Source organism: Equus przewalskii, chromosome 3 (genome assembly GCF_037783145.1).
Source record: "Equus przewalskii isolate Varuska chromosome 3, EquPr2, whole genome shotgun sequence".
Lineage (NCBI taxonomy): Eukaryota > Metazoa > Chordata > Mammalia > Perissodactyla > Equidae > Equus > Equus przewalskii.
In genome coordinates this window covers 8226164-8250700 of record NC_091833.1, presented here as the reverse complement: position 1 = coordinate 8250700, position 24537 = coordinate 8226164, and the positions used below count along the sequence as shown (strand labels likewise).

The following is a 24537-nucleotide window of genomic DNA, read 5'->3' as shown; positions in this document are numbered from 1 at the left end:
TCATAACCCCTGGGCTTCAGTGCCAAGGTGTGGGTTGGGGGCAAGAGGTTTACAGGGCCATGTGTACTTCTCAATCGTTGGTCCACACAAGTTCAGCATCCATCATCCTGTGGTCCTACAGGTCCAGAAGATCCATGTCCTTTGGGGGTTGCGTTTGGGGCATGGGATTCGGCCTCTTGTGAGATGGCCTGTGGGGTCTTGTGCCTGAGTGCATGTTACCCTTCCACCTTGGGGTCCTGTACTCACCCCGTCTCCAGCCAGGAAGCACAATGCAGATCCTCTCTGTTCAGGACTTACCGGTTTCTCCTTCTCCCCACTCCTCTCCACCCTTCTCTACTCTGGTTCCGGACCTTCTGGAAACAGTAATCTAGAACTGAAATTTTGGATTCTTTTTCTGCCTTGCCACATGCTTCCTTTGTCTTATCATAAGCAGCTAGGAGCACACTAATGACACAGCATTCTGTCTGGTGAATTTTAGGTTATTGTCACGGCAGCACACCATCTCTACATACCAACTTATGTCTCACTTATGTATTGCTGTGTAATAAACCATCCCAGAACATAGTGGCTTAAAAAGTAACCATTTATTCATTTTTCTCTGGGTTAGCAGTTTGGGCTGGGGTTATTCGGGCAGTTCTTCGGCTCAGCTCACTCATGCATCTGTGGTCAGCTGTCTGTCAGCTAGGAAACCCTACCAGTGTGGTTTGGATGGCTGTCAGCTGGAGCAATGGGGACACTGGGCTCATGATTCTCATCATCCAGCAGGCTAGCCAGACTGGTTCACATGTGTAGGGTCTCAAAGGGCAGCAAGAGAAGGCAAACGCCGATGTACAAACACTTTTCAAATCTCTGCTTGTGCTATATGTGCTGTTGTTTTATTGCCCAAAGCAAGTCAAGTGGCCAACCACAATTTATTTATCCATTCTCCTCTTGATGTACATTCGTTTGTCTCTAGTTTGGGGCTATTATGAATAAAGCTGCTGTAAACATTCTTGCATGTCTTTTTGCGGACATAAGCATTTATTTCTCTTGGTTATCTACCTAGGAGTAGAGTTGCTCAGTCCTGGGGTAGGTGAATGTTTAGCTTTATTAGAAACTGCTATGCAGTTTTACAAAGTAGTTTTACCATTTTAACTCCTCCCAGCAATGTATCCTTGCTAATATTTGATATAGTTAGTTTTTTTATTTAATATTTTTTAGCCCTCTTGGTGGGTGTGTAATGGGACTCACTGTGATTTTACTCACATTACCCTCATGGCTATTGATATTGAGCACTCTTTCATGTGCTTATTAGCTATTTGGACAGCTGCATTTGTAAAATGCCTGCTCAAGTCTTTTGTCCATTTTTAATTAAGTTGTTTGTCTTTTAATTATTGAGGTGTGGGAATTCTTATATATGCAAGATATGATTTCTCTGTCAAATATATGTATTATGAATGTTTCCTCCCAGCTTGTGGCTTATCTTTTCACTTTCTTAATGGTGTCTCTTGATGAGCAGAAGTTTTAAATTTTGATAAAGTCCAATTTATCAATTTTTTTTTCTTTTCTGATTAGTGCCTTTTATATCCTGTCTCAGAAATCTTTACCTATCCTAATATCATGAAAATAGTCTTCTATGTTTTCTTCTAGAAGCTTTACAGTTTAGTTTTCACATTTAGGTTTATGATCTGTCCTAAATTAATTTTTGTGTATGATGAAGTAGGAGTCAATGTACCTTTATAGTAAGAAAACGTGAAATGTGATAGTATAAGTTCTCCGATGTTGTTCAAGATCCTTTGGTTTTTCACATAAGTTTTAGAATCAGCTTTTCAATTTATGCCAAAAGAAAAATAGCCTGCTGGAGGTTTCATTTGGGTTGAATTCCACTCTATAGATCAATTTAGGGAGAACTGACATCTTAATACTGTTGAGTCCTCAAATCCGTGAACGTGGTTTCTCTCTTGATTTATCTAGGTATTCTTTAGTTCTTCTTAGCAATGTTTTGTAGTTTTAAGTCAGAGGTCTTTCAAATCCTCTGTCAAATATATTCCTGAGTATTTGATATTTTTCACTGCTGTTATAATTAGCATTTAAAAAATTTCAGGAGATCTCATCAAGATGATGGTGTAGGCAGACTCTGAACTCACCTCCTCTCACAAACACAACCAGGTTACAACTATTCTTGGAAAAATTACCCTGGAGAGAAGACTGAAAACTGGATAAAAAGAACCCCCACAACAAGGGACAGTCCTGACTGAGGGGGAATAGGCAAAAATTCCTTCTGGAGAGAAAAAAGCCACCTTTGCAAGCCATGGACCTTCACAGCTGGCCAGGTTGGAGCCACCCTAAGGTACACAGTCCTCCCTGGAGAAGTGGGGACCTTAACAGGGGCACATTACTGCTATAAGCATCCTTCAGACTCAGCACAACTGGGACGAGTGTCCTACTATCTGGCTTCACTGCTATTAACTGCAAAGAGGAATACCCCCAGAAAAGCTATCAGAGGAAAGCCGAAAAAACCTGGCTCTTAAAGGGCCCATGTACAAATTTACCTGTCTCACAGGACAACCTAAAATCACCAAAAAGACAGCTGCATAGTCTCACCTGTAGGCTCTGGGTGCATCTTCGTGAGAGGTTAGACCTCTCCAGAGACTGAGACACTGGTGGCGGCCATTGTTGTGACCTAGTACAGGCGTTCTGACACAGACTCTGGCAGATGCCATTGAAGTTCTTCCCCTGGCCTGTTAGCCCAAGGGTCTGCCACACCCGCTAGAGCACAGACTTAATCCAGTTCAGCCAGGGCAGGAAGCCTGCCCTAGAGACTGGCCCCACCCAACAGCAAGCCCTCAGGTTACTTGTCAGCCTGTGTAGACTGGGTGCCTTGATCCTCTACAGGCAGGCGAGTGTGTCCACCTCTGTGGGGCAGGGCCTGTGTGAAGACCAGGTGAACTGTGGGGGGCATTGGCAGAGAGGTGGGGGCCTCTACAGTTGGGCAACTGGGTAAGCTCCAGAGGGTTGGGAAGTGTGCACAGACCAAGGGTGTGTTGACGGTGTGTGTGTGGACCTGTGGGGGGGTGGGGCTTATCAGTGGCAGAAGACCTGTGCTTCACAATCAGCCACAAAGAGGATTGACTCCACCTTCCAAAGCCTGAAACAATTGGGTGCTTCCATGCCTAGGGCCAGCCCTACTCAGCTGCAATCCTAAGAGAGCTGACAACAGCCCTGCAGGCCTGAGGCCTACAGCAACTGTAAGCCCCTGATCCTAGCAATCAGCTACGGTAGGTACATACTCAATTAACAGGAAAACTGCAACAGGAGTGTGCTATTGGACCTTCCAGCCAATGGTGCTGGGGCTCCCCAACCCCAATTTACAAACAGCAGGCCAGGGAGGAAAAGACTAGACTCCCTGGGTACCTGCACTACGAGCAACCCTGCCACAGCAGAAGGACACAAATAACCCAAACAGTGGTCACTCCTTGATCAGACTGCTGAGCCTCAAAAGGCATCTCTTACCTAAGGCCACTTCTCCAAGCTCAGGAGACATAGCTGACTCACCTAATACATAGATACAAGCACAGAGAAAGAAGCATAATGAGGAGGAAAAGGAATACATTCCAAGCAAAGGAACAGGAAAAAAATTCACTTCTTGATTTTTTTGTTGGTAGAAAAAAATTGATGTTTTTATATTGAAAATAAACATATTCTCACAAACTTAGCAATAGATTGATTATTCTATAGCCATGATAACGAGTAGCCACCAGAACTGGTTTTAAACTTGTTCAATTGATGACTAATGCTTGCTTCAGTGAACAGACTTTTGCAAATCACCAAATCATTCTTAGCCTCTCGCTTCTGAAAATCAGCCCATGAGGGACAAGCTCACTTCCAGAACCACACTTCTGAGTGCCAACCAGTCAACATCAGTCTCACCCAAGTAACCATGCTTGTACAGGTGATGTCAATACTTTTATAAGTCTACCAATCCTTGAACTCACTGTCTAATTTCCCTGGTTATTTTTTTTCTTTGACCCGTGGGTAAATTGGAAGCGTGTTGCTTCTTGTTTGATTTCCAAGTGTTTGGACATTTTCTAATTATCTTTTTGTCATTGATTTCTGCATTGTATTCAGAGAATATAATCTGTATTATTTTAGTACTTTGCAATTTATTAAAATTTGTTTTAGGGCTCGGCATACGGTCTGTGTTGGTAAATGTTCCATGTGCATCTGGAAAGAATATATAATTTGCAGTTGTTAATCTAGTATATGTCAATTAGGTCAAATTGATTAACACTGTTCAAATCTATATCTTTACAGATTTTTTTCTACTTATCCTATTAATTACATGAGAGAGCTGTGTTAAAACTTCTATAATTGTAACATTTTCAATTTCTTTTTTTAGTTCAGTTTTTCCTTTGTGTACCTTGAGACTCTGTTGTAGATGCATACACAATTAGGATTGTTATATCTTTATAATTATTGTATTTTCTTTCCATCACTCAAAAATCATCCTCTTTATCTCTGGTAATATTTCTTATCTTGAAATCTACTATAGTGAAAAACCTATGATTTAAATTGCAGTGCTTAGTTCATTTCATTAAATATGTTTACTAATATTGGTAGATTTAAGTCTGCCAATTTAAGTCTATGAAACTTCATACAACATAATTCTCTTTACCCCTTTTGTGTTATTTTTATCATATATTTTACCTCTGTGCATCTTAGAACCCCATAATACATTTGCATTATATTTGATTTATCATTTTCTTTCAGCCTGAAGAATATCCTGTAAGAATATCCTGTAATGTTCCCTCATTCATTACTCATTTTAGTATTTTGAGTCTTTTCTCTTTTTGTCTTGGTCAATGTAGAAAAAAGGATTGTCAATTTTATTGATCTTTTCAAACAATCACCTTTTGGTTACATTGATTTTTTTAAAAATTGTTTTCTGTTCTTTATTTTGTTTATCTCCACTCTCATACTTATTAATTCCTTCCTTCTGCTTGCTTTGGATTTGGTTTGCTCTTCTTTTTCTAGTCTCTTAAAGTGGAAGCTTAGGTTATTTATTGGAGATCTTTCTTCTTTTTTAACAGAGGCATTTATAGCTATGAGTTTCCCTCTGAACACTGCTTTCACTGCACCCCATAAGTTGTGATATGTTGTGCTTCACTTTCATTCATCTCAAAGAATTTTTTAACTCCTTCATGATTTCTTCTTTGACCTATTGGTTGCTTGAGAGTGTCTTGTGTATATTTCACATATTTGTCAATTTTCTGAATTTCCTTTTGTTATTGATTTCTACTTTCATTCCATTGTGGTAGGAAAAAGACATATTGTATGATTTCAAACTTTTTAAATTTATTGAGACTTGTTTTATGTCCTAACATATAGTATACTTTGGAGAATGTCCTGTGTACACTTGAGAAGAATATCTATTCTGCTTTTGTTGGATAGAATGTGCTATATATGTCTTTTAGGTCTAGTTGGTTTATAGTGTTTTTGAAGTCTTTTATTTCCTTGCCAATCTTCTGTCTAGATGGTCTATCTATAATTGAAAGTGGGTTCTTGAAGGGACCAACTATTATTGTAAAAATGTCTCTTTCTCCCTTCAGTCCTGTCAGTTTCTACGTCAAACAGTTTTAGACTCTGATGTTAGGTACATATATGTTTATAATTGTTATATCTTCTTGGTGGGGTAGCCCTTTTATCATTATATAATGTCCTTCTTGGTCTCTTGTAACAATTTTTGTCTTAAAGTCCATTTTGTCTCAGATTAGTATAGCCACCCCAGCTCTCTTTTGATTACTGTTTGCAGAGAATATCTTGTACCATTCTTTAACTTTCAACTGATTTGTGTCTTTCATTATAAAGTGATTCTCTTGTAGAAAGCATGTAATTGGATCACGTGTTTTTAATCTATTCTGCTGATCTCTGCCTTTTAAACGGAGAGTTTAATCCTTTTATATTTAACGTAACAACTGATAAGGAAGGATTTACTTCTGTCATTTTGCTATTTATTTTCTATATGTCTTGTCTCTTTTTGTTAAATTTCTCCGTTATGGTCTTCTTTTGTGTTAGATAGATATTTTGCAGTACCATTTTGTTCCCCTTCTCATCTCTCATATACATTTTCCTATTAGTTTTTTGGTGCTTCCTTTGGGGTCACACTTAACATCTTAATTTATAACAATTTAGTTCAGATTAATATTTAGTTGTGATAGTATATGAAACCTTTTCTCCTATATAGCTCTACATCCTCTTATGTTGTTTTTGTCACAAATAACATCTTTACGCATTTTGTGCCTATCAATATCAATTATAATTATTGTTTTACGTAATTTTATTTTAAATCATATAGAAAAGAAGGAGGCATTGCCAATTAAAAAATGCATTAATACTGATTTTTAAACTTGCTATGTAGTTACCTTTACTAGTGTTGTTTATTTCTTCATATGGATTCAAGTTACTGTCTATTCTCCTTTCATTTCAGCCAGAAGAGCTCCCTTTGGCATTTCTTGTAGAGCAGGATATACTAGCGAGAAACCCTCCTACCTTTTATTTTTCTAGGATTGTCTTAATTTCTCCCTCTTTTTTGAAGCATAGTTTTGTTGGATATATGATTCTTAGTTCACAAGTTTTGTTTATTATTTATTTCTTTTCTTTTCTTCTTTTTTTTTTATTGTTTTCAGCACTTCAAATATGTCATCCCACTGCCTCTGGCCTCCATGGTTATAATGAAATATCAGCTATTAATCTTATTGAGGATAGCTTGTATGTGACAAGTTGCTTCTCTCTGATTGCTTTAAGAATTCTTTCTTTGTCTTTGACTTTCAACAGTTGATTATATGTCTTAGTATGGGTCTCTTCTAGGGGCTTTTTGAATTTCTTGGATGTGTAGATTTATATCTTTCATCAAATTTGGGAGATTTTTGGCCATTATTTCTTCAACTATTCTTTCTGCCCCTTCTCACTCTCCTCCCCTTTTGGGACTCCTATTATGTGTATATGGGAGGCTTGGTGGTATCCCACAGGTTTGGCTTTGCTCATTTTTCTTCATTCTTTTTTATTTATGCTCCTTGGATTGAGTAATCTCAGTTGACCTATCTTCGAGTTCACTTATCTTCTGCCTTCTCCAATCTACTGTTGAACCCCTCTTGTGAATTTTTCATTTCAGTTATTGTACTTTTTAACTCCAGAATCTCTATTTGGTTCCTTTTAAAATTTTGATCTCTTCATTGATACTCTATATATGGTAAGACATCTTTCTCATGGTTTCCTAGTTCTTTCTACATAGTTTCATTTAGCTCTTGGGAATATTTAATATAGTTATTTAAATTCTTTTTACTGTACTTCCTTAGGGATATTTTTATTAATTTCTTTTTCCTCCTATGTATGGGCCATATTTTCTTGTGGGACCAGGTGACATGAAAGGCTACCAGGTGTGAGTGGGGTCTGGAGAGGAAATGGCACTGTGAACTAATCAGCCCTGCTTTTTGAGTGATAGGGTCTGCCAGGCCCTATGATATTGGAGATGTCAGGGATAGGAAAAGATGTAGTATGGAGTTTATGGCAAGTTCCAGTGGGAGAATCATGGTACTGGTCCCTGAAATTCTAGAGTAAGGTCATGCCAACTGCATCAGGGAATTACATGACTTTTGAGAAGCATCCTGGTGTGTTACTGGGTCCTGGTAGAGTAGAAAGGCTAGACTTTGGGCACCAAGTGACCACGCATCTGAAACTTCCCATTATTGGATGGTTCCTGGCTAGAAACCCCTTTAGAGAAGGATTGGGGGAATATTTATAGTATTTATTTGTAGTGGCATATTTGCATAGTTCTTGAAAATATATATGCACATATATTTGCATAGTTCTTCCTTCAGGGGACCCAGCATCCTTTAACTAATGGGCTCAGTAGGTTTGAGAAGTGGTTTAGAAAGATCTGGTAAGGGATTGTGATTTTTTCATTGTTATGGCTGGCATAAAACGTCTGCTCACCAGCTCTTAACTTTTTCTTGTTTTAAAAATTAAACAATGTTCCAGTTGGCTTCCCACATGTCTTACTTCTATGAATACTGTGGTCCATTAGCCACTGTCATAGATCTTTGTGGACCAGGCACCCTGGTTGCCACTGTCTTTGCTGCCTATTAAGGTTAATTATTTCCACCCTATCTATGAGGGTTAGATAGCACTACCTGGCCTCTGCTACTCCAGATTTATTCACATTGGCTGAATCTGAATGAAGCCTATTTTCGTGGTAGCAATATCTACTGTCAGTCCTCACCTAAGAAAGACTGTCACCATCAGACTTCTCAAAGATGCTGTTGCCCTCTACAGTAGTATGTTTCTTACTGCCCTAGTGATGAGATCTCCTGGGCACTCCTGGTAAACAAAATCAGGTGGTTGGTCCCCTCATTCTAAGAAATACATTTATTGTAACAGACCCACATCCCAAAACCTTCTAATCTCTTCATCAGTACTCTTGTATGGCAATTCTAGCATCTCCATTTCACTTACTGCAAGCAGTCATCATGTCCAAGCTTCAAGGAACGATTCCTGCAGCATATTAGACCAGCCTGAGGCATTCTTTCAGGACAATAAGTCCTGAGTCACGGGAATGTGATCTTCTATTAATCAATTCTCTCCTACCCAGTCTTTTCTTCTGCCTCATGCCTCAGGTCCATTGCCTTCAAGATCCACTCCCACACATGTTTTTATCAGCTCCTACCAGGACATACTAGCCCCATGATGCAACTAATTCAGTGAGAAAGCCATTTTTTCCCAGGAAAGGGACTATATTTCCCTGTTCAGGCTATGTTGAGACCTGGCCCTAGTTCTTGGCCTGGGGCAAGGCATGGAATAGGGTGATCTTGCTGAGGAAATGCATTTTTATGTGAGACACATGTCACAGATCAAGTCTGCTCTCCTCTAGTAAGGAGAGGGCTGCTCCTGCTAGTTTGAAGACTTTAGGAGAATCTGGTTCTTCGTGGTTCTCAAATGCATCTATCCAAATGTCTCTATCCATGTGTCAGGGTCCTAATCATTCCTTATCTTGGCCCTGACTGTCACATAAGAGATGTTTCCACTTCCTTTGTAGCTCTCTCACTCTTGTGGTTAAATCCTGGGTCCAATTCATGGCATGGTCTAACTATGGTTCTAGGAGATAAGGTTGTATTTAAAATCTGCCAGGAGGCCTTCTAATTTTCATGGCATTCTCTGTGTTGAGAGCTGATTGAACTGAACCTGTAATTTCTTCCAGGTTTCTGAGGTAGCTAACAAAATCCAGTCAACACCACAATCTTTACAATTACCATTGCCTCTGTGCCTTAGAGGTGCTGGGTCAATGCATACCTCAGTGCTGTCCCTCCAGCTGGACCAGATCCCAACCCACCACTGAAAGCCTCAGAGGCATGACGCTGTCTGACTGGTGAGGGATTCAGTTACAGAATCACACTGAGGGTCTACTTTATAGGTCTCCTTCTAGTACCAATGGACTTTGGTTTCCATAGAGCAGAGGCTGAGGCAGGGGAGAAAAAGACAAGGTAAGAGTATATTACTGAGGCTGCTGCCGTGAGCAGTGAGAGCCTAGTTTCTCTAGGATCTCCTGCCTCCCGAGCAGTGTCAGAATGCCTCCAGAGGTGGAGCATGCATCTCCCAGGTCTCCTGACCCTTTGTTGAGGATCCTTCTGGGCACTTGAGCTGTCCTGTAATTTCAGTCTCACTTGAGCAAAGACAGAGGGGACTTTTGTGATGGGGGACAAAGTCCTGGTGCGGAAAATACAAAGATACGTGGCCCACCCATGTTTCAAGTGGTATACTGTAAGTGCAAGGTGAGGCTGAGCTTGCACAGAACTGTCCACTGCAGCTATGACTTAAATCAGAAATGTGCTGAGTTTATGTGACCAGGAGATGAGTGACGTCATTGTTGTCATCATCATGATCATCTGCGTCCAAACCAGCTATAGAACGAGGACAGGGTATTGTAATAGTATACTAGAGACATCAACAAAGTATATTAGAGGAAAGCACGAAATGATTCTAGCATTTGAGAATAAGGAGGACTGTATGGAGGAGATGGTATTTCCATGGGATTTTGAAAGAGAAGTAGGATCTCACCAGGTGAAGTAAAGGCAAAACATTCCAGGAGAGGAAAATGTAATTAACCAAGACTGGATGCAGTGATGAGGGAGCAGTAATGTGGTGTAATGATGGGTGTAGTGATGGGAGTGCAATGATGATGGTGTAGTGATGAGGTGCGGTGATGGAGTTGTAGTGATGGGGGCGTAGTTATGGGATAGGATGATAGTGGGCAGTGATGGGGGGTGCAATGATAGTGGTGCTGTGATGGTGGTGCAGTGATGGCAGTATAGAGGTAGGGGTGTAGTGATGGGGTGAGTGATGAGAGTGATGAGGATGCAGTAAGGCATCCATCTGGAATGGCAGATGGAAAAAGATTTGGACATCCTGTTAAACTGTTTGGATGTAACATGAATGTGAGGTGGGTTTGAAGAAAGGTTATGAGAAGGGAGTTCTAAGGGTCCAGCTCTGGGTCCATGTGGGGCAAGAAGGGCATTGCCCAGTGACCCAATTCCTTCTCCAGTGCATCCTCCTTTTGTTTTGTCCACCTGCAGGCCAGTCTCCACCTTGAGGCCACTGTCGTTGCTCTGATGCCTTCAGGGTTCCTTTAGCCTTCCCTTATGAGAACCGGGAAGTGAGCTTTCATCTCCACTGACTATCAGCAGTGGTAGATTAGTGTATGTTTAAGCCAGGCCTCAAACTGAGGTCCTCTCTCATTCTGGTTTCTCCCTCAGGGTGTCAGCAAAGCAATCTGAGGGAACGGAGAGAGTCCATCAAGGTCTATATCTCTCAGGGGCCATCCAGGCCACTGGTCTGTGCTACTGATGGGGACATCAAGGTCCAAGGAGGTGCTGTCAAGTGGTTACTCAGCTTCCTAGAAGATTAAATGATTTTTCATGGCCCAAGAACTGTAGAAGTCAGCCCATCTCCCTGATCTTCCTATTACTCCTCATTTCCCACTCTCTCCTCCCTACCTGGCAAAGCCTGCCACTTGGAGGCAGGGAATCTGGGCTCAAGTCCCAGATGTGCTGTTTCTCAGCCTTGTGATATTTGGCAATTCTTCATACCTTGCAGAGCCTCAGCTTCCTCATCTACAGAATGGAAATAATTGCATTAAATTCGGTAATAGCTGCAAAGCGTTTAGCCAGGGGTCTGATACCTACAAGACATTCCATAAATGAAAGCTGGAATCAATGTTACCTGACATATTCATATTTCACAGAGTGTAGGCCCTGTACATTAGGGATGCCCGAGATAATCAGAGGTGGTACCTAGACAGAACAGCAAATAGAAGCTATGCAATTGGGAAGCCATGTTCTCCACAGATCTCTTTCAATGTTGATTTTTTTCTCCAAAGATTGGCATGTGTTGCCAATCTTCCCTTTTTTTTCTTCTTCTTCTTCTCCCCAAAGCCCCCCAGTACATAGTTGTATATTCTAGTTGTAGGTCCTTCTGTTGTGATATGTGGGACACTGCCTCAGGATGGCTTGATGAGTGGTGCTGTGTCTGTGCCCAGGATCCAAACTGGCGAACCCCTGGGCTGATGAAGCGGAGTGTGCAAACTTAACCACTTGGCCACAGGGCCAGCCCTCAATATTGATTTTGTAGAAGAGATAGACTCACTTTGGTGGTAGCATGTTTATATATATATATAATACACACACATATATATACACATAAAATATTTGTTAATTTCCCTTTTTATCAAAGAGAGAACACCTTGTCCCCTTGATTAATGGTAGATAATTACATTGAGCTCAGTCTGGTAAACTCAGTCCTATTCAATAATTTGAACAGTCTCTTTAAGTAACATAAGCTTTTTCAAATAAAATAACCTCTCAGATTTGCTTCCCATCCTCCCTGCTCCTCTCCATGATGGTGTCTGTCTACAAGAGTTGGGGGAAGCTTATATGCCCACACTAGTGGAGGGGTAGAGGGATCCTGGATCTACTTGCAAAGGTCCTTATGTTGTTGTGGTCTCCAGAGCAACTTCCTTCTGCACGGGGTTCCTGAGAGGATGATGAATTCTGACATGGCGAGCTTGTGGTCTGTCCTCTTCTCATGGTCAAAGCTCATGGGTCTTCCCCTGCTGATTCGGTGCTCCACCTCAGCCCTGACCAGCTTTCAGCTCCACCCAGGTCAGGTTGTTGTTCCACTTTTTTCTCAAGTCCAGGAGGCACCTCTGTAGGCCCCTTTTCCTCCTCCCCATCCAGTTCCCAGCCAGATTCCCAATCACTTCTGAGTTCCCTTCAAGGTTATGTCTGGGGCCCTTCCAAGGAACAGAGAATCAGAGGGAAGCAGAAATATCAACTGAGATCTCTCTTTGCCCAAACTCCTCTACTTTGTTGTGGCTGCTGCAGGCAGATTCAGAGATGTGGGGTGTGCCGGTGGCAGCCTCCTCCTGGAGAACTGAGGCTGCTGTGAGCTTCCCCCATCTAGCACAACTCCCACTTTGGGATTTAGGTCTAGAAGGGGGACTGATGGTGCCTTGTGCCATCCCCTGCTTTCCCTGCTCTGTTCCTTCTCCTTTCCAAGATCCACAGTGTAGGAAGGCTACATTCTCTACTCTGTTGTGCCTATTTTGGAGTCCTCTTCACCATGCCCTCCTACTTCTCCACAATGGTTGCCAGGGTAAGAGGAATGATTTTGTGGTATAGAAATACACACTGGTTTACTCTTTTCAAAACTCCCCATTGCGTTACATATATAAATATTTCTTTGATAATGAATACCTTTTTAAAAGGTCAATTTAAAGAAAAATATTAAGCAAATTGATAGTCAGGTCAGTAGTGGGAATGGTATAAATTGTGAAGCTAGAGGGTCAATGGCTGAGTTTAGGGAAACACCGGGATACATAGAAGAAGCTGAGATGGACACATAAGTGGGAAAGACCTTCTCAAGGAGGAAGGCAGTCATGGACACAACTAATGTGGAACCAGGAGGGGCTGGAAGAGCAAAGCACTGAGAAGTTCGAGAGAATCTAGGAAAGCTTCTTGGAAGAGGTGGCCGTTGACTGGGCTTTAAAGTGTAAGAAGGTGGAGAAGAAAGTCATCCAGAATGTGACTGTGTGTAGGGGGGAAAGATGCGACAATAAGACAGCACATGTGGAGGCACTTTAAAAACTGTTGCATGAGTAGTGGTACAGAGAATTAATATTATTTCTGATTTCATGGAGGGATTTGTTCAAGGCCATCCTTGATTCTGAGGAAGAATCAAGCTAGAACCCAGGTCTCTGTAAAGCATCTCAAGGCCACAGCAAGAGCATACAGCTGCCTAGGGGCCATAAGAGGAAGGGCCCACTTGGAAAGGCAGGAAAACAAGTTGCCTTCTCCTTGACAGCTTTTTAAAGAACGGTGTTTGGTGGGTCTGAGCAAGCAGGGCTTAGAGTCCAGCCTCGCAAACACCATTGACCACCTACTATATGACCCGGACATGAGCTAAGTGCTTTGATATTCAAAAGGCTGTAAGTCTTTAAACCTACCAACAACAAACATGTCTGTAAACTGGAGTTAAGATGTTTGTCAGCCTAATGTTCTAAATGAGTAAACCCTGCAGAGAAGCTGGAAACATTTTAGAAATTCTCACCCCATCCCCGACTCACCTCCCAGGATTTATGGTTGCCTCATGTCACCCCCATCCAGACGTCTGATAGAGGCAGTCCCTTTCTTCCTTAGCCACCGTCCACAGTTCTCAACCATCGTCATACAGAGAGACTGCTGTCCACAGTTGGTCACTGGGTTTCAGGGACAATCTGAGAGATTTTCAAGCCTTATTGGACCATATGTGATTTTTGCTGAATTAAGAATCAAACCCCCAAATAAGACTCCACTGAAGTCCTCTTTCTATAATTCCTGATGCTGTCAGTGGCGTATGAGAAATGGAGCTGGAGAGAAAAATAGTATTGACTGGGGGACTTCAAAGCTGCAAAGGTTTAAGGAGCACTGGCTCTGAGCAAAGTACATCAGGCATGCCTTTGCTCTGACCTTGAGGAAGGCCTTCCCTGCTTGTTGTGTAGAGTTCTGTATCCAGTAGGCACCTAATACCTGCTTGTGTTTCCCCTATTTCTCAGGAAGTGACTACTCTGGGAAACCTCCTGTGCATTAGGTTGCTGCTTCCCAAAACCACTTTTGATGTTGTTAAGTTCCTGCCTTCACGTCCCCAGGGCGTGAGGCAGAAGGATGCATTTTCAAGTGCCCCAGATAATTCTTGCTCCACCAGCCCAGTCTCAAGTGTTAGGGAAGCCCCATCCTGGGCCCTTTACCCTAAGTGAGGTGCTGCTTCTGGGTCCTGAGCCAGATCATCTGTGACCCACCAGCACTGCAATGAGAACCCAGAATGCTGAAAATAGGCTCTGACAAAATCACGTATAGTAACTTCACGCTTGTCTCCTCATTTCTACACTGGAGGGCCTGGGTCTAGATCAGAATTGTAGAGGCTTCACCCATGACACAGCTCAAGCCAGCAGAAATGCTGCATTGGGGTCACACCGTGATTTTTAAAAATTGAAGCCACGTCTAAAACTCGAGAGAGAGTGCAGACTTCTGGTTTGGTGTACCTACGTTGTCACAAGCCAAATGTTTACTGGAGTTGAAAAGTAATTGGCCCTTTATACAGAGCATGTGCTGTCTAGTTTTCCTCAGTCCCCATCACTCCCTATTGTTGCTCCTGATTAGCTTCATTCACAGTTATTTGCTGCCTCTCCACCCCTGCGTGAATCTGAATTGAGGTCTCTGACATACCTGATCCCAAACGTTCTTTTTACTTCTACCATCCTATGAGCCCAAAGCCTAACAAATTATCCTTCTCCAGCTCAAGAGTTAATCATCAGCTTCTTCTTATGTAAATCAGAACAGGAAAGTCTTGCTTGGTCAAGTCCTCTGAAAATCGTGGTTTGATGCTATTCTTCACCAACCCTGTCTCCTGTGTCTGCCTGCTCAAAATTTGTCTACTAACAGGAAGCCCTTTCTTGTCCCTGACCGAAGCTGCCCGAGGTCAGCAGTGTCCAGGAGACCAGGGAGTTCAGGCGGGCCACCCAGATGAGTGGGGAGTGGGTGTACCCAGGCAAGACCCTGATCTGGATTGTTGGGGTCCTTGCAGCTGCCACCGAGGGTGAGACTCCCAGTGGGAGAGGAGGGCTTTCAGAAGGTGGGGTGGGGGCACTTTCCTACCTTGGAGGATTTTCCACTCATAGGAATGAACTTATTTCTCAGAAGTCCCTAAGGGCCCGTGGAGGGCTGTGCAGTAGCCTCAGGGCACCTCACCGTTGTCTTGGTGTTGCTGACATCCCCAGGGACAGAGTCTCCTTCTCAGGCACAGGTAGAGCACGGAGGACCCTGGTCTTACCCTTGACTTGTTTGCACCCTGTGGGGGGCTTGGAGAGCCCTCGGTCTTGGGCACTGGGGAGGGGCCTGGGGTGGAGCCCATGCTTCTGTAGTGCTGTCTGCATCCTCACTATTGAAATGGCATCAGAACAGGCAGTGCTAAGACACCTGGGTCCTGCTAAGTAAATCGCTGGGTAATTAACTTCTCAGGGCTCCATATTCTCTATGGAAACCGAGGAGCTTGCCCTCTCAGTCTCAGAAGTGTCATCCGCAGACACCTGGAGGCGGGTGACCTGACTTCAGGAGACATCTGCAGGAGAATTTTTTATTTTCATTGCCGTCTATTGATTTCCATGTGTATTCAAAAGCATATACCTAACTCATGAAAACCACAATTCCATAGATGTTATTGCTTAGGATTCCTCTAGGTAAAATTTTAAAAGTTTATTTCAATGTAATTTTAAGAAAAATAAAAATCCAGTAGTCATATAGATGATGTACATACACGCCAGCAATGGTGATAGTAAATATGAAAATGACTGAAAGTCTGGGCCCAAAGTGGGAAACTCTGGGCCAGATGATTTTGTACATCTGCAGAGCCTGGCGTATATCAGTCCCACAGTAAGGGAAAGCTTCTGTGCAGACACAGCTTCCAAATTAGTTGGGGAAAATTTTGTGGCTTGGTGCTGTGCTCCTGGGAGAAAATAGGTCGGTGTTCTGATGCAGGTGACTTCTAAGGCAATCTTGAAGGAAGCAGTGGACATGGGTTCATTGAGAAGGACCCCAGATACTTCCTGTTGCACAGCCTCTGGGCTGAGAAAGAGCGCCCCCACTGGGGGAGATCCGAGTTCGGCTTATTCCAGCCTCTTCCCAGCCAGCTCCTGATTCCTCCCTTGTGTTCCCTCAGGGCCAGCTGCAGATGCACCAGTGAGGAGCACCAGGCTGGGATGGATCCGAGGGAAGCAAGCCACTGTGCTTGGAAGTGCCATGCCTGTGAATGTGTTCCTCGGGGTCCCCTATGCTGCACCCCCTTTAGGACCCCTGAGATTTGCGAAACCGAAGCCTGCGTTACCCTGGAATGACTTCCGAGATGCCACATCCTATCCTAAATTGTAAGACCGGGCTGGGTCCCATGGGTAGCCTGCGACCTAGGAGTGGGCACAGAGAATTGAGGGGGAATAAAGGTCACACAGCCCAATGGGAACGGAGAGGGCATGCGATGGGAGAAGGAGGGCTGGCTGCCGCAGTGGAAGGGTGCTTCAGTCACCGCGTGGCTCCCCAGCTGGCTGGCCGGCGGAGTCTCTGCAGGCATTGTTCCAAGCATGCAGCTTCTCTGGGCTCAGCTCCCTGCTTCTAGGTCAGAGTCTCCAGAGCTGGACCCAGGAGACTGGGTGGTCTGAAAACCCTCTAGGGATTCCGAGGACCAGTCAGGTTTGGGAACCTCTGTGATGGACTTAATGAGTCTTTTGGTTGGAAGGCACTGTCGAGGTGTTTCCGCGTGACCCCTTTCCCAGGCTTAGTCTCCAAGGTCAGGCAGGTGAGGACTCTAGAGCGAAGAACTGTGCTAGATGGATGTTAGCTCTAGCGGTCAACACTGCGCCTAGTGCAGGGCCTGGCTCATAGAGAGAAATCCACAAACACCTGTGGAATGAATCCATGAGTGTGTCTCTGTGACACAGGAGGACTGGGAGGTAAGGAGCTCCCCGTCACTGCAAATCTTCAAGCTTCGGTGGGCAGCCAGTTCCCAGGTGACTTGTGGAGGGTCCTCGTGCACTGGGTGGGAGGTGAGACGTGGAAACCCACAAGAATCTTCTGATTGTTCAGAATATGTGAAGCCCTCGGGTTGGTCACATCAGTTCCTGGCATTGGAGTCCCAGGCAGAGAGAGTACCCTGGTGCCAGGAATCTCCCTAAACCATAGAAGACCCCACACGGCCCAGGGACTGAGGACACTAGGCTGAAACTCATCTATTCACTCATTCCTTCATTTATCCATTCAACTAATACCTGCTGAGAACCAACTCAACAACTTTCTCTCCGTTAGGCCCTGGGGGACCCACAGTGGGTTAGACACGGCTGCCCTCGAGGAACGTGTAGGTGGAGAGTGGTGGTGTGGACATAATAATGACAATTAAAATATAGAATGACAAAGGCAATCATTAGGCGGTCAGAGCAGGGTGCCGAGGAAGAAGCCCCTAGCTCTGCCTGAAGGGAACTCGGGGATGGCTTTGTGGAAAGTATGAGTTCTTGATTTCTGATAAACAGCATACAAAGGGGCAAAAAGGTACAAACACCTGTCAGAGTGGATTTGCAGCGATGGTTTCCTGCTGCCCAATCTGTACATTATTCTATTTAAAAAACGAACTAACATTAATTGAGCGCTTAGTAGAGATATTCACATATATAATCTCACTTAATGTGTGTCAGGCTCTGTGCTAGGGGCTATGAGGTACTGAGGTGACTAATACAGAGTCCTAGGCTTTAAGCTGCTTGTAGTTGAGTTGCGGAAGATGATAATGCTCGTACACAAGCCTAGAAGTTCTAGGAAAGAACACAAAATATGTGGGTGTTTCCAAAGAAGAGCCATGGTCTAACCAGAGAAATCTCCGAAGGCTTCTTAGAGGAGGTGGCACTTGGACCGAATCTGAAAGAAAGGGAAGGATATGAGCAAGCAGATGTGGGAAGAGAGCGGTCTGGGCAGAGGGACCACTTGAACGATGGCCTGAATGCACGAGTCCCCTGCCGCCTACCTCAGTTGGTTCCTGGTGGAGAGGCCTGGAAATGTTCTTTTGTTCCTCTGGGGGCAGAAGAGGGAGATGCCAGAGCAAAGCCCTTGAGACGTGACCAGCATCTTGCCCTCTACAGTTTGAGGAATCATGAGCCAGTTCGAGTCTGCGTGTGTGTGTCTGGATGGTGGTGGTGGATGTAGGCATGGGTGGATGCTGGGGCTAATGGTACAATTGTTCTGCACAATGTGCTTTCCTACCTGGGAACCTGATAAAACAGAGTTAGAGTTTGTTGGTCGGTTTGTGCCACCACGGGGTGGAGTGGGGTATCCTTAGACTTTGTGCCAGTATCTCCCGTGTGCCTCTTCTGCTCAGGCACTGGAGACCGCCAGGCCCCCCTCCCATCGCAAGAACTGGCCCCTCCCGAGCAGCTCTACTGACAGCAACTCCCGGGCTTCTCCTCCCCTCTTCTAAGGTGCCTCCAGAACACAGAGTGGCTGCTCTTGGATCAACACATTCTCAGGGTGCGTTACCCCAAATTCCACGTGTCGGAAGACTGCCTGTACCTCAACATCTACGCGCCGGCCCACGCGGACACGGGCTCCAAGCTCCCTGTAAGGCCGCCTACCGTGCTTGGGGCTCCAGCTAGCAGGTTCTCGGCCTGGGATCCGGGCCGAGCGGCTGGGTGTCTCCAATGGGATGGAGCCCTGTTGGGTAAAAGGGAAATGGAATCACTTGACATGCCAATAACTTTCTTAAAGAGCCGTTCTGATGACAGATTCACTTCCTCTTCTTTTCTGATTGCTTCTTTATCGGCAGTGACTTGACCTTTGATTTTTACTTTGTTTTGTTTTCCCCTCTGTTGAGGGTCTGGAAACATTTAGAGAAAACACTGCCTGGAGGACTTCGATTTTTTTTGTTTGGAAAATCATTTTTTAAAGAGGCTAATTACATTCTCCAATTTTTCTGTTTACAATGAAGACAGATAATAATGTGAAGTATTTCGTGTAAGAATGTAAAAGATCCCTGTGTAAGTGATTGGGAAAGGTACAGTCCACCATCTAGTTTTAAGCACACCCCCGTCGTCCTCTCTCTCCACGCCACTGCGATGGGAGACTCGCTCTATCGTGTTGTAACAGCAACATCTATTGAGCACAGACTGCATGCCAGGCACTGTGCATCATCTCATCTAACCCCCATAACGGACCAGAGGGTGAGGATTATTGGACCCATTCTACAGATGACGACAATGACAGGGAGGGCATAGCGACTTGCTGCATGTTGTACACACAGTAAGTGGCAGATCCTGGTGCCAAAGCTAATGCTGCGTCCAGTTCTCCTTTCTTCTCAGTGACTTCCTTCTCTTTTCCTGTCCCAAGTGCTGTGGTCCCTAACATGACCTTTAAAAAGAGAACAGAAGGGATTTATTATTAATATATAAGTAGTGATAATACCATTTGAGTAATGTTTTATATTCCCTGGCTCCAACTTTTCTAATTCATACTGTAAGATTTCCTCACTTCTCTTCCCTTTTTCTCTCTCCTCTTTTCTCTTCTGTCTGTAGGTAGGAAAAAGCCTCAGATTAAAACGGCTTAAGCTGCTTTTGCTCTCATATGTGGCTTACAACAATTTCTATCTTCCTGTGCATCACAAGTTCAATGATATTTAGTTAACACTTTCTGAGCACTTGAAATGTGCCAACATTGTTCTATGAACTTTAGAAGCAGAATCTTTTTTAAACCTCACGATAACCTGATAAATGAGATACTTTCATCTTTCGCATCTTACACATGAGAAAACAAGCCTCAGAGAGGTAAGTAATCTGCCCAAGGTCACACAGCTAGTCAGGGGCAGAGCTGGGAATCAAACCCAGGTACTCAGATGCCAGAGTTCACATGCTTAGTCCTGAGACTTCTTCGAAAGACAAAACCTCTGATGCTGTTTAGGAAGGAAAGTGAGACATTTATACTTCCCTAAAGAAAGAAGGTCCAAACATGCATGGGGAGGGGATGTGGGTGTCTGATGGGCTGACTGGAGAGTTCCTTTCCCCTCCTTAGGTCATGGTGTGGTTCCCTGGGGGTGCCTTCGAGAGTGGCTCAGCCTCCCTCTTCGATGGGTCTGCCCTGGCTGCCTACGAGGACGTGCTGGTTGTGACCACCCAGTACCGGCTAGGAATGCTTGGCTTCTTCAAGTGAGTCTTCCCAAATGATCGACACCCTGGATCCCCAAGAGGCAGCTGGGCGGCAGCCACAGGGGATTCACTGCCCAGCAACCTAAGGAGGAATGACATTGAACAAATTTGGCCCAAATTTGTTACACGATTTCAACAGCAATAATAGATAAACCTCCATGTCTTAGTGGCTTAAAACAATAATAAGTCTCTTTCTCACTCAAGTGAAGTCCAATTGAATGTTGCTGACTGATAGACATCCTTCCACATGATCAATCAGGGACCCGTGCTCCTTCCGTCTTGTGCTCTGCCCTCCTGTAGGGCCCCAGACCCTCTGCATTTGGCCAGCAGATGGAGAAAGAGCATGGAGGATCATGTGAGGGAGGTCTTTCTGCGTCAGCCTGGAAGTGGCCCTCATCACTTCTGTTCGCATACTGTTGGCAGAACTCAGTTACATGGCCACACCCAACTGCAAGGCAGATGGGAAATGCAGCTCAGCTGTGTGCCCAGGAAGATGAGGAAACCGTGTGTGAGACTACTAACCGTGCGTTAGCAGTCTCTGTCATGGGTCCCCACCTCAAGGCTCCTCAAAGACTCACCTGAGAATGGTCACTCCATTGCATTGGCTCCCCTCCCTCCAATAATATCTGGCGTGTATCGAGTACTCACTGTGAGCCAGGTACAGTTCTGTGCACTGGCCATGCATTGTTTCAACTCACCTTCAGAATAATCCTATGAGAAACATACTGTTGTTATTTCCATTTGTCAGTAGAAAAATGGAGGCACAGAAAGGTAAAGAATTTCCCAGAGGTCACAGGACAGAGCTGGGGTTCTTGGCCACTTTTATTATCCTACTTAGGACACAGCAGAACCTAAGCCCTGTCTAACGTGCAGTATGAGCCAAGAGGAGTAGTGAGGGGTCACTGTCAGACACTGTGGGGAAGGGAGCAGTGAATCCGGCATAAATTCTATCCTCAAGAGGCTTTCTGGAAGTGTGGTGAGGGAGATAACACAGAGACACAAGCACCCGTGCTGCCAGGGGGGACATGATTAACGCTCTGAGAGTGCGAGTCAGTGAGGCTGTAGAAACAGAGGAGGGAGCTAGAAGGAATTAGGGAGGCTTCATTCAAATTGCACCTTAAAGATGAGGTTGGGTATGGGAAGGAGGGTTGGGAGAGAGCACGCTCAGCAGACGGGCTCCCTGAGCAAAGGCTAGGAAACAGGCAGGGAATGCAGCAGCATGTGGGCCTAGAGCAATATTTGCAAACTGTGCTCTGGGCTTGTAGCTCTGGGAGGTGGCTCTGGGGCTGCAGTGGAGACAAAGAGGGCTGAGAGGGGTGCCCTGACCAGAGCAATTACATTCTTAGCTGCTCTGTATGTTGGGATTCTGCATGAGATTCCTTTAGCGGAAAGGTTTCCAAAGATTGTTTATAGTATCTGGGTTCTAGTAGGCAGGTAGATGAGGATCAGCAGGAGATGGAGGTGGAAAGGCAAGGATGGGCATGATTGGGAAAGGCCTTGAATGCCGGGCTGTGCACGGAGGCTGGGCTTTCTCCAATAAAGAGTGAGGGACCCAGGAGTGCCCTAGAGAGCAGGATAGCAAGAAGGTCATTCCAGAGCAGAGTGCAGGCTGGGCTAGGAGTGCCCAGGTTGCTGATGGAGAGGCTACTGCATAGTCTTGATAGAGGCCATGGAGTGAGGCAGCGTGGCTGAATAATTAGAGTGATGGCTCACACGTACATACATGGGCTTGCACTGTCACTCTTAAAGACAACTGTGCCAAGCAGGCACCATTATTAGCCCCATTTTAGACATGGAAACATTGAGGCAAAGCAGGTTAAGTGAATGGCCCAAGGTCATCCAGATCATAAGTGACCAGTTTATGAATCAGGATAAATAGAAATGGCACAATGGGGACTTATGTGGGAGCCACAATGGATTGGAGGTAAAATTGACAGGGCTTGGCTCCTGCATATGTGGGGGTCGTGGGAAAGAGAAGGCAGAGTTAGAACCAGTCCAGGGGTCATGGATAGACAAAGGGACCCAAGGGGAGGAGCAGTGGGAAGGCTGGAGAATGGAGGGGCATAGAATAGATTCCCAGATTACTCATATATGTGGTGTGTACCACGTGGATGTTTTGGTCTAGGCATTTCTTTGATTCTATCGTATTTTCCCTTGTTTCCCCATTAATTGCTCACCCATCCTGGGAAACATGCTATTCTGTAGGGGCACAGGGGCATGGGTAGGAGCGTGGACTCTGGGGCCAGACACATTGGGTTTGAATCTGCAACTTTCTAGACCCTGGGCAAGGGATTCACCTCTCTGTGCCTCGATGTCCTGTCTGTAAGAAGGAGATTGTGTGTATCTGTCAGTAACCTTAGGGCATGCTCGCAGATTTCATTGATGTGGGTGGCGTGAACTGCAGCCCTGGAGACATGCAGCCCCTGCCCAGACCACTTCCCAGCAGAGAGGGGGCATGGAGTAGAATAAACTTCCTAGTCTCTGGATATCTCGCCCTGAAGCCCCTGGCGTTGCCTCCTGCTGACCGCACACTGCTGGAGGCATGGGTGATGTAGTTCGTGGAGCTCAGCCATTTGGAAGCAGGGCAGAGAAGGGTGGAGAAAAGGGCACCAGAGAGGCAAAGGAAAAAAACCTAGCACCATCGACCTCTCAGGTTGGGGCAGATTATAGGAGCATCAGCTGTAAAGCCCTTAGGACAGTGTCATGCACATTGCTGCCACGCTGCAGTTATTATCATTGTTATTCATTTAGTCATTCATTGGAAACTCTCTACCCAGGGAGGTCTTACTCCCTGGTGCAGACCAACTCTCAGGAGAAAGACTTTTCTGGAATCTACGGATTCAGGGGAGCCTAAGAATACCCTGAAAATGCACAGACAAGATTGTCTGTGCATTTCTTCTGGGGTGTGTAGCTTTCATCAGATTCTCAAAGAAACCGAAATCCCAGCAGAGGGTGAGAACTAAGCCCAGTTTTCCCAGCTTCCCAGGCCTCCACTCTCAGCCCCTCCCCAGTGGGAGTGGGAATGCCCTGACACCAGCCTGCAGCCTCCACCACCAACTCCCTGGGCCGCAGGAAGCACGTTGTCAACTGAGCATTCTCACTCTGTCTCCCAGCACAGGGAACCAGCACGCACTGGGGAACTGGGCCTTCATGGACCAGATGGCCGCGCTGCACTGGGTCCAGGAGAATATCGAATTCTTTGGTGGGGACCCACGCTCTGTGACCATCTTTGGGGAGTCAGCAGGAGCCATAAGCGTGTCCAGCCTTGTGAGTTCTCTTTGGGACTTGAAGGAACCTTGGTGGGGGAGGTTAAAAAATGAGGATGATGATCACTCGCGGTTGGTTGGTGCTTCATGTTGAACAAATACTTTTATACACATTGTCTCCCTTGACCCTCACAAGTGCCTCACGAGTCAGGGGCCCAGGCTCATTTCGAGGACAAGAGCTGTCATCCGGAGAGTTGAAATGAATTGCCCAAGGTCACACAGTGAGTGATAATTTGAGGAAAAATCCCTTATTTTTGTGGAATTGAAAGCCTGGTATCCAATTACCAGGACTAGTAGTTACTTGTTTAATAGAAAAGCTCAGCTAAAGCATAATATAACAAAGGATGCATATAAACTTCTTATTTTAACCCAAACATAAAATGTACATTTCTCCTCCGTTGGTTTGATACAGTGCCTTATCTTTCCAGAGTCGATTTGCCGACTTGAGGGCCAACGTGGGCTTTCTTGCATAAACCACTGCAGAGTTCACTGCCCTCAAATTGTAGTTGCAGTGTGTTTACAGCGAGCGCAAACTTAAAGATGCCTTCAGAGTGGTCTGTGAATACAGTGCACTGAGGGAGCTTTGTCCCTCCACATATTTCATTCTTTTCTTGTTCACATCTAATTTGACAGCAGTATTTTTTAGCTACCTGACTTTATCAAAGTTTTTTTCCCCCCAAAACGCAATTTTGTTTTCTTTTTACATGCACACTTCATTGGTTCCCATCATAATTCATTGATTATGTAATTATAATAGCAAATGTAACTGACAAAATAAGTTGGGAAGGAAACACACTGGCCCGTTGGCAAGAACTTGGTGGGAATAGAAATGGGCAGAGGTGCCAGAAAATGGCCCACTGGCTCTGAATGGTCAGTATTTCCTGGGCGTCATTTAGTATGTTAATCACAGAAGTCAGTTACACGGAGATGGGTTCAGAGAGCTTCTGCTGTACAACCCTTGACAATGTACAAGGTATTTCTATA

The 24537-nt window shown here is 44.8% G+C and overlaps 1 protein-coding gene and 1 long non-coding RNA gene across 7 annotated transcripts in view; one reads left to right on the top strand and one right to left on the bottom strand.

Annotated features, from left to right (window-relative positions):
* Positions 1 to 11732: 11732 nt before the first annotated feature.
* LOC139082450 (uncharacterized) lies at positions 11733 to 15509 on the bottom strand. Its single transcript, XR_011538459.1, has 2 exons — positions 13652 to 15509; positions 11733 to 12319 (listed from the first exon to the last, which is right to left on the bottom strand). It is a non-coding gene; the product is annotated as an uncharacterized lncRNA (long non-coding RNA).
* Positions 12068 to 24537, top strand: part of CES5A (carboxylesterase 5A) — a 36121-nt gene continuing 23651 nt past the window's right edge. Inside the window, exons 1-6 of one of the 6 annotated variants that reach the window (XM_070613684.1) lie at positions 14913 to 15041; positions 15261 to 15366; positions 16279 to 16483; positions 18572 to 18710; positions 20154 to 20287; positions 23401 to 23554. In XM_070613684.1, the coding sequence (XP_070469785.1) occupies positions 16359 to 16483; positions 18572 to 18710; positions 20154 to 20287; positions 23401 to 23554 (552 nt within the window). In that variant the 5' untranslated portion in view covers positions 14913 to 15041; positions 15261 to 15366; positions 16279 to 16358. Of the gene's footprint in view, positions 12189 to 12515; positions 12682 to 14912; positions 15160 to 15260; positions 15367 to 16278; positions 16484 to 18571; positions 18711 to 20153; positions 20288 to 23400; positions 23555 to 24537 lie in introns of those variants that run through there. The other 5 variants (XM_070613683.1, XM_070613681.1, XM_070613680.1 and 2 more) reach the window with 5 other exon arrangements.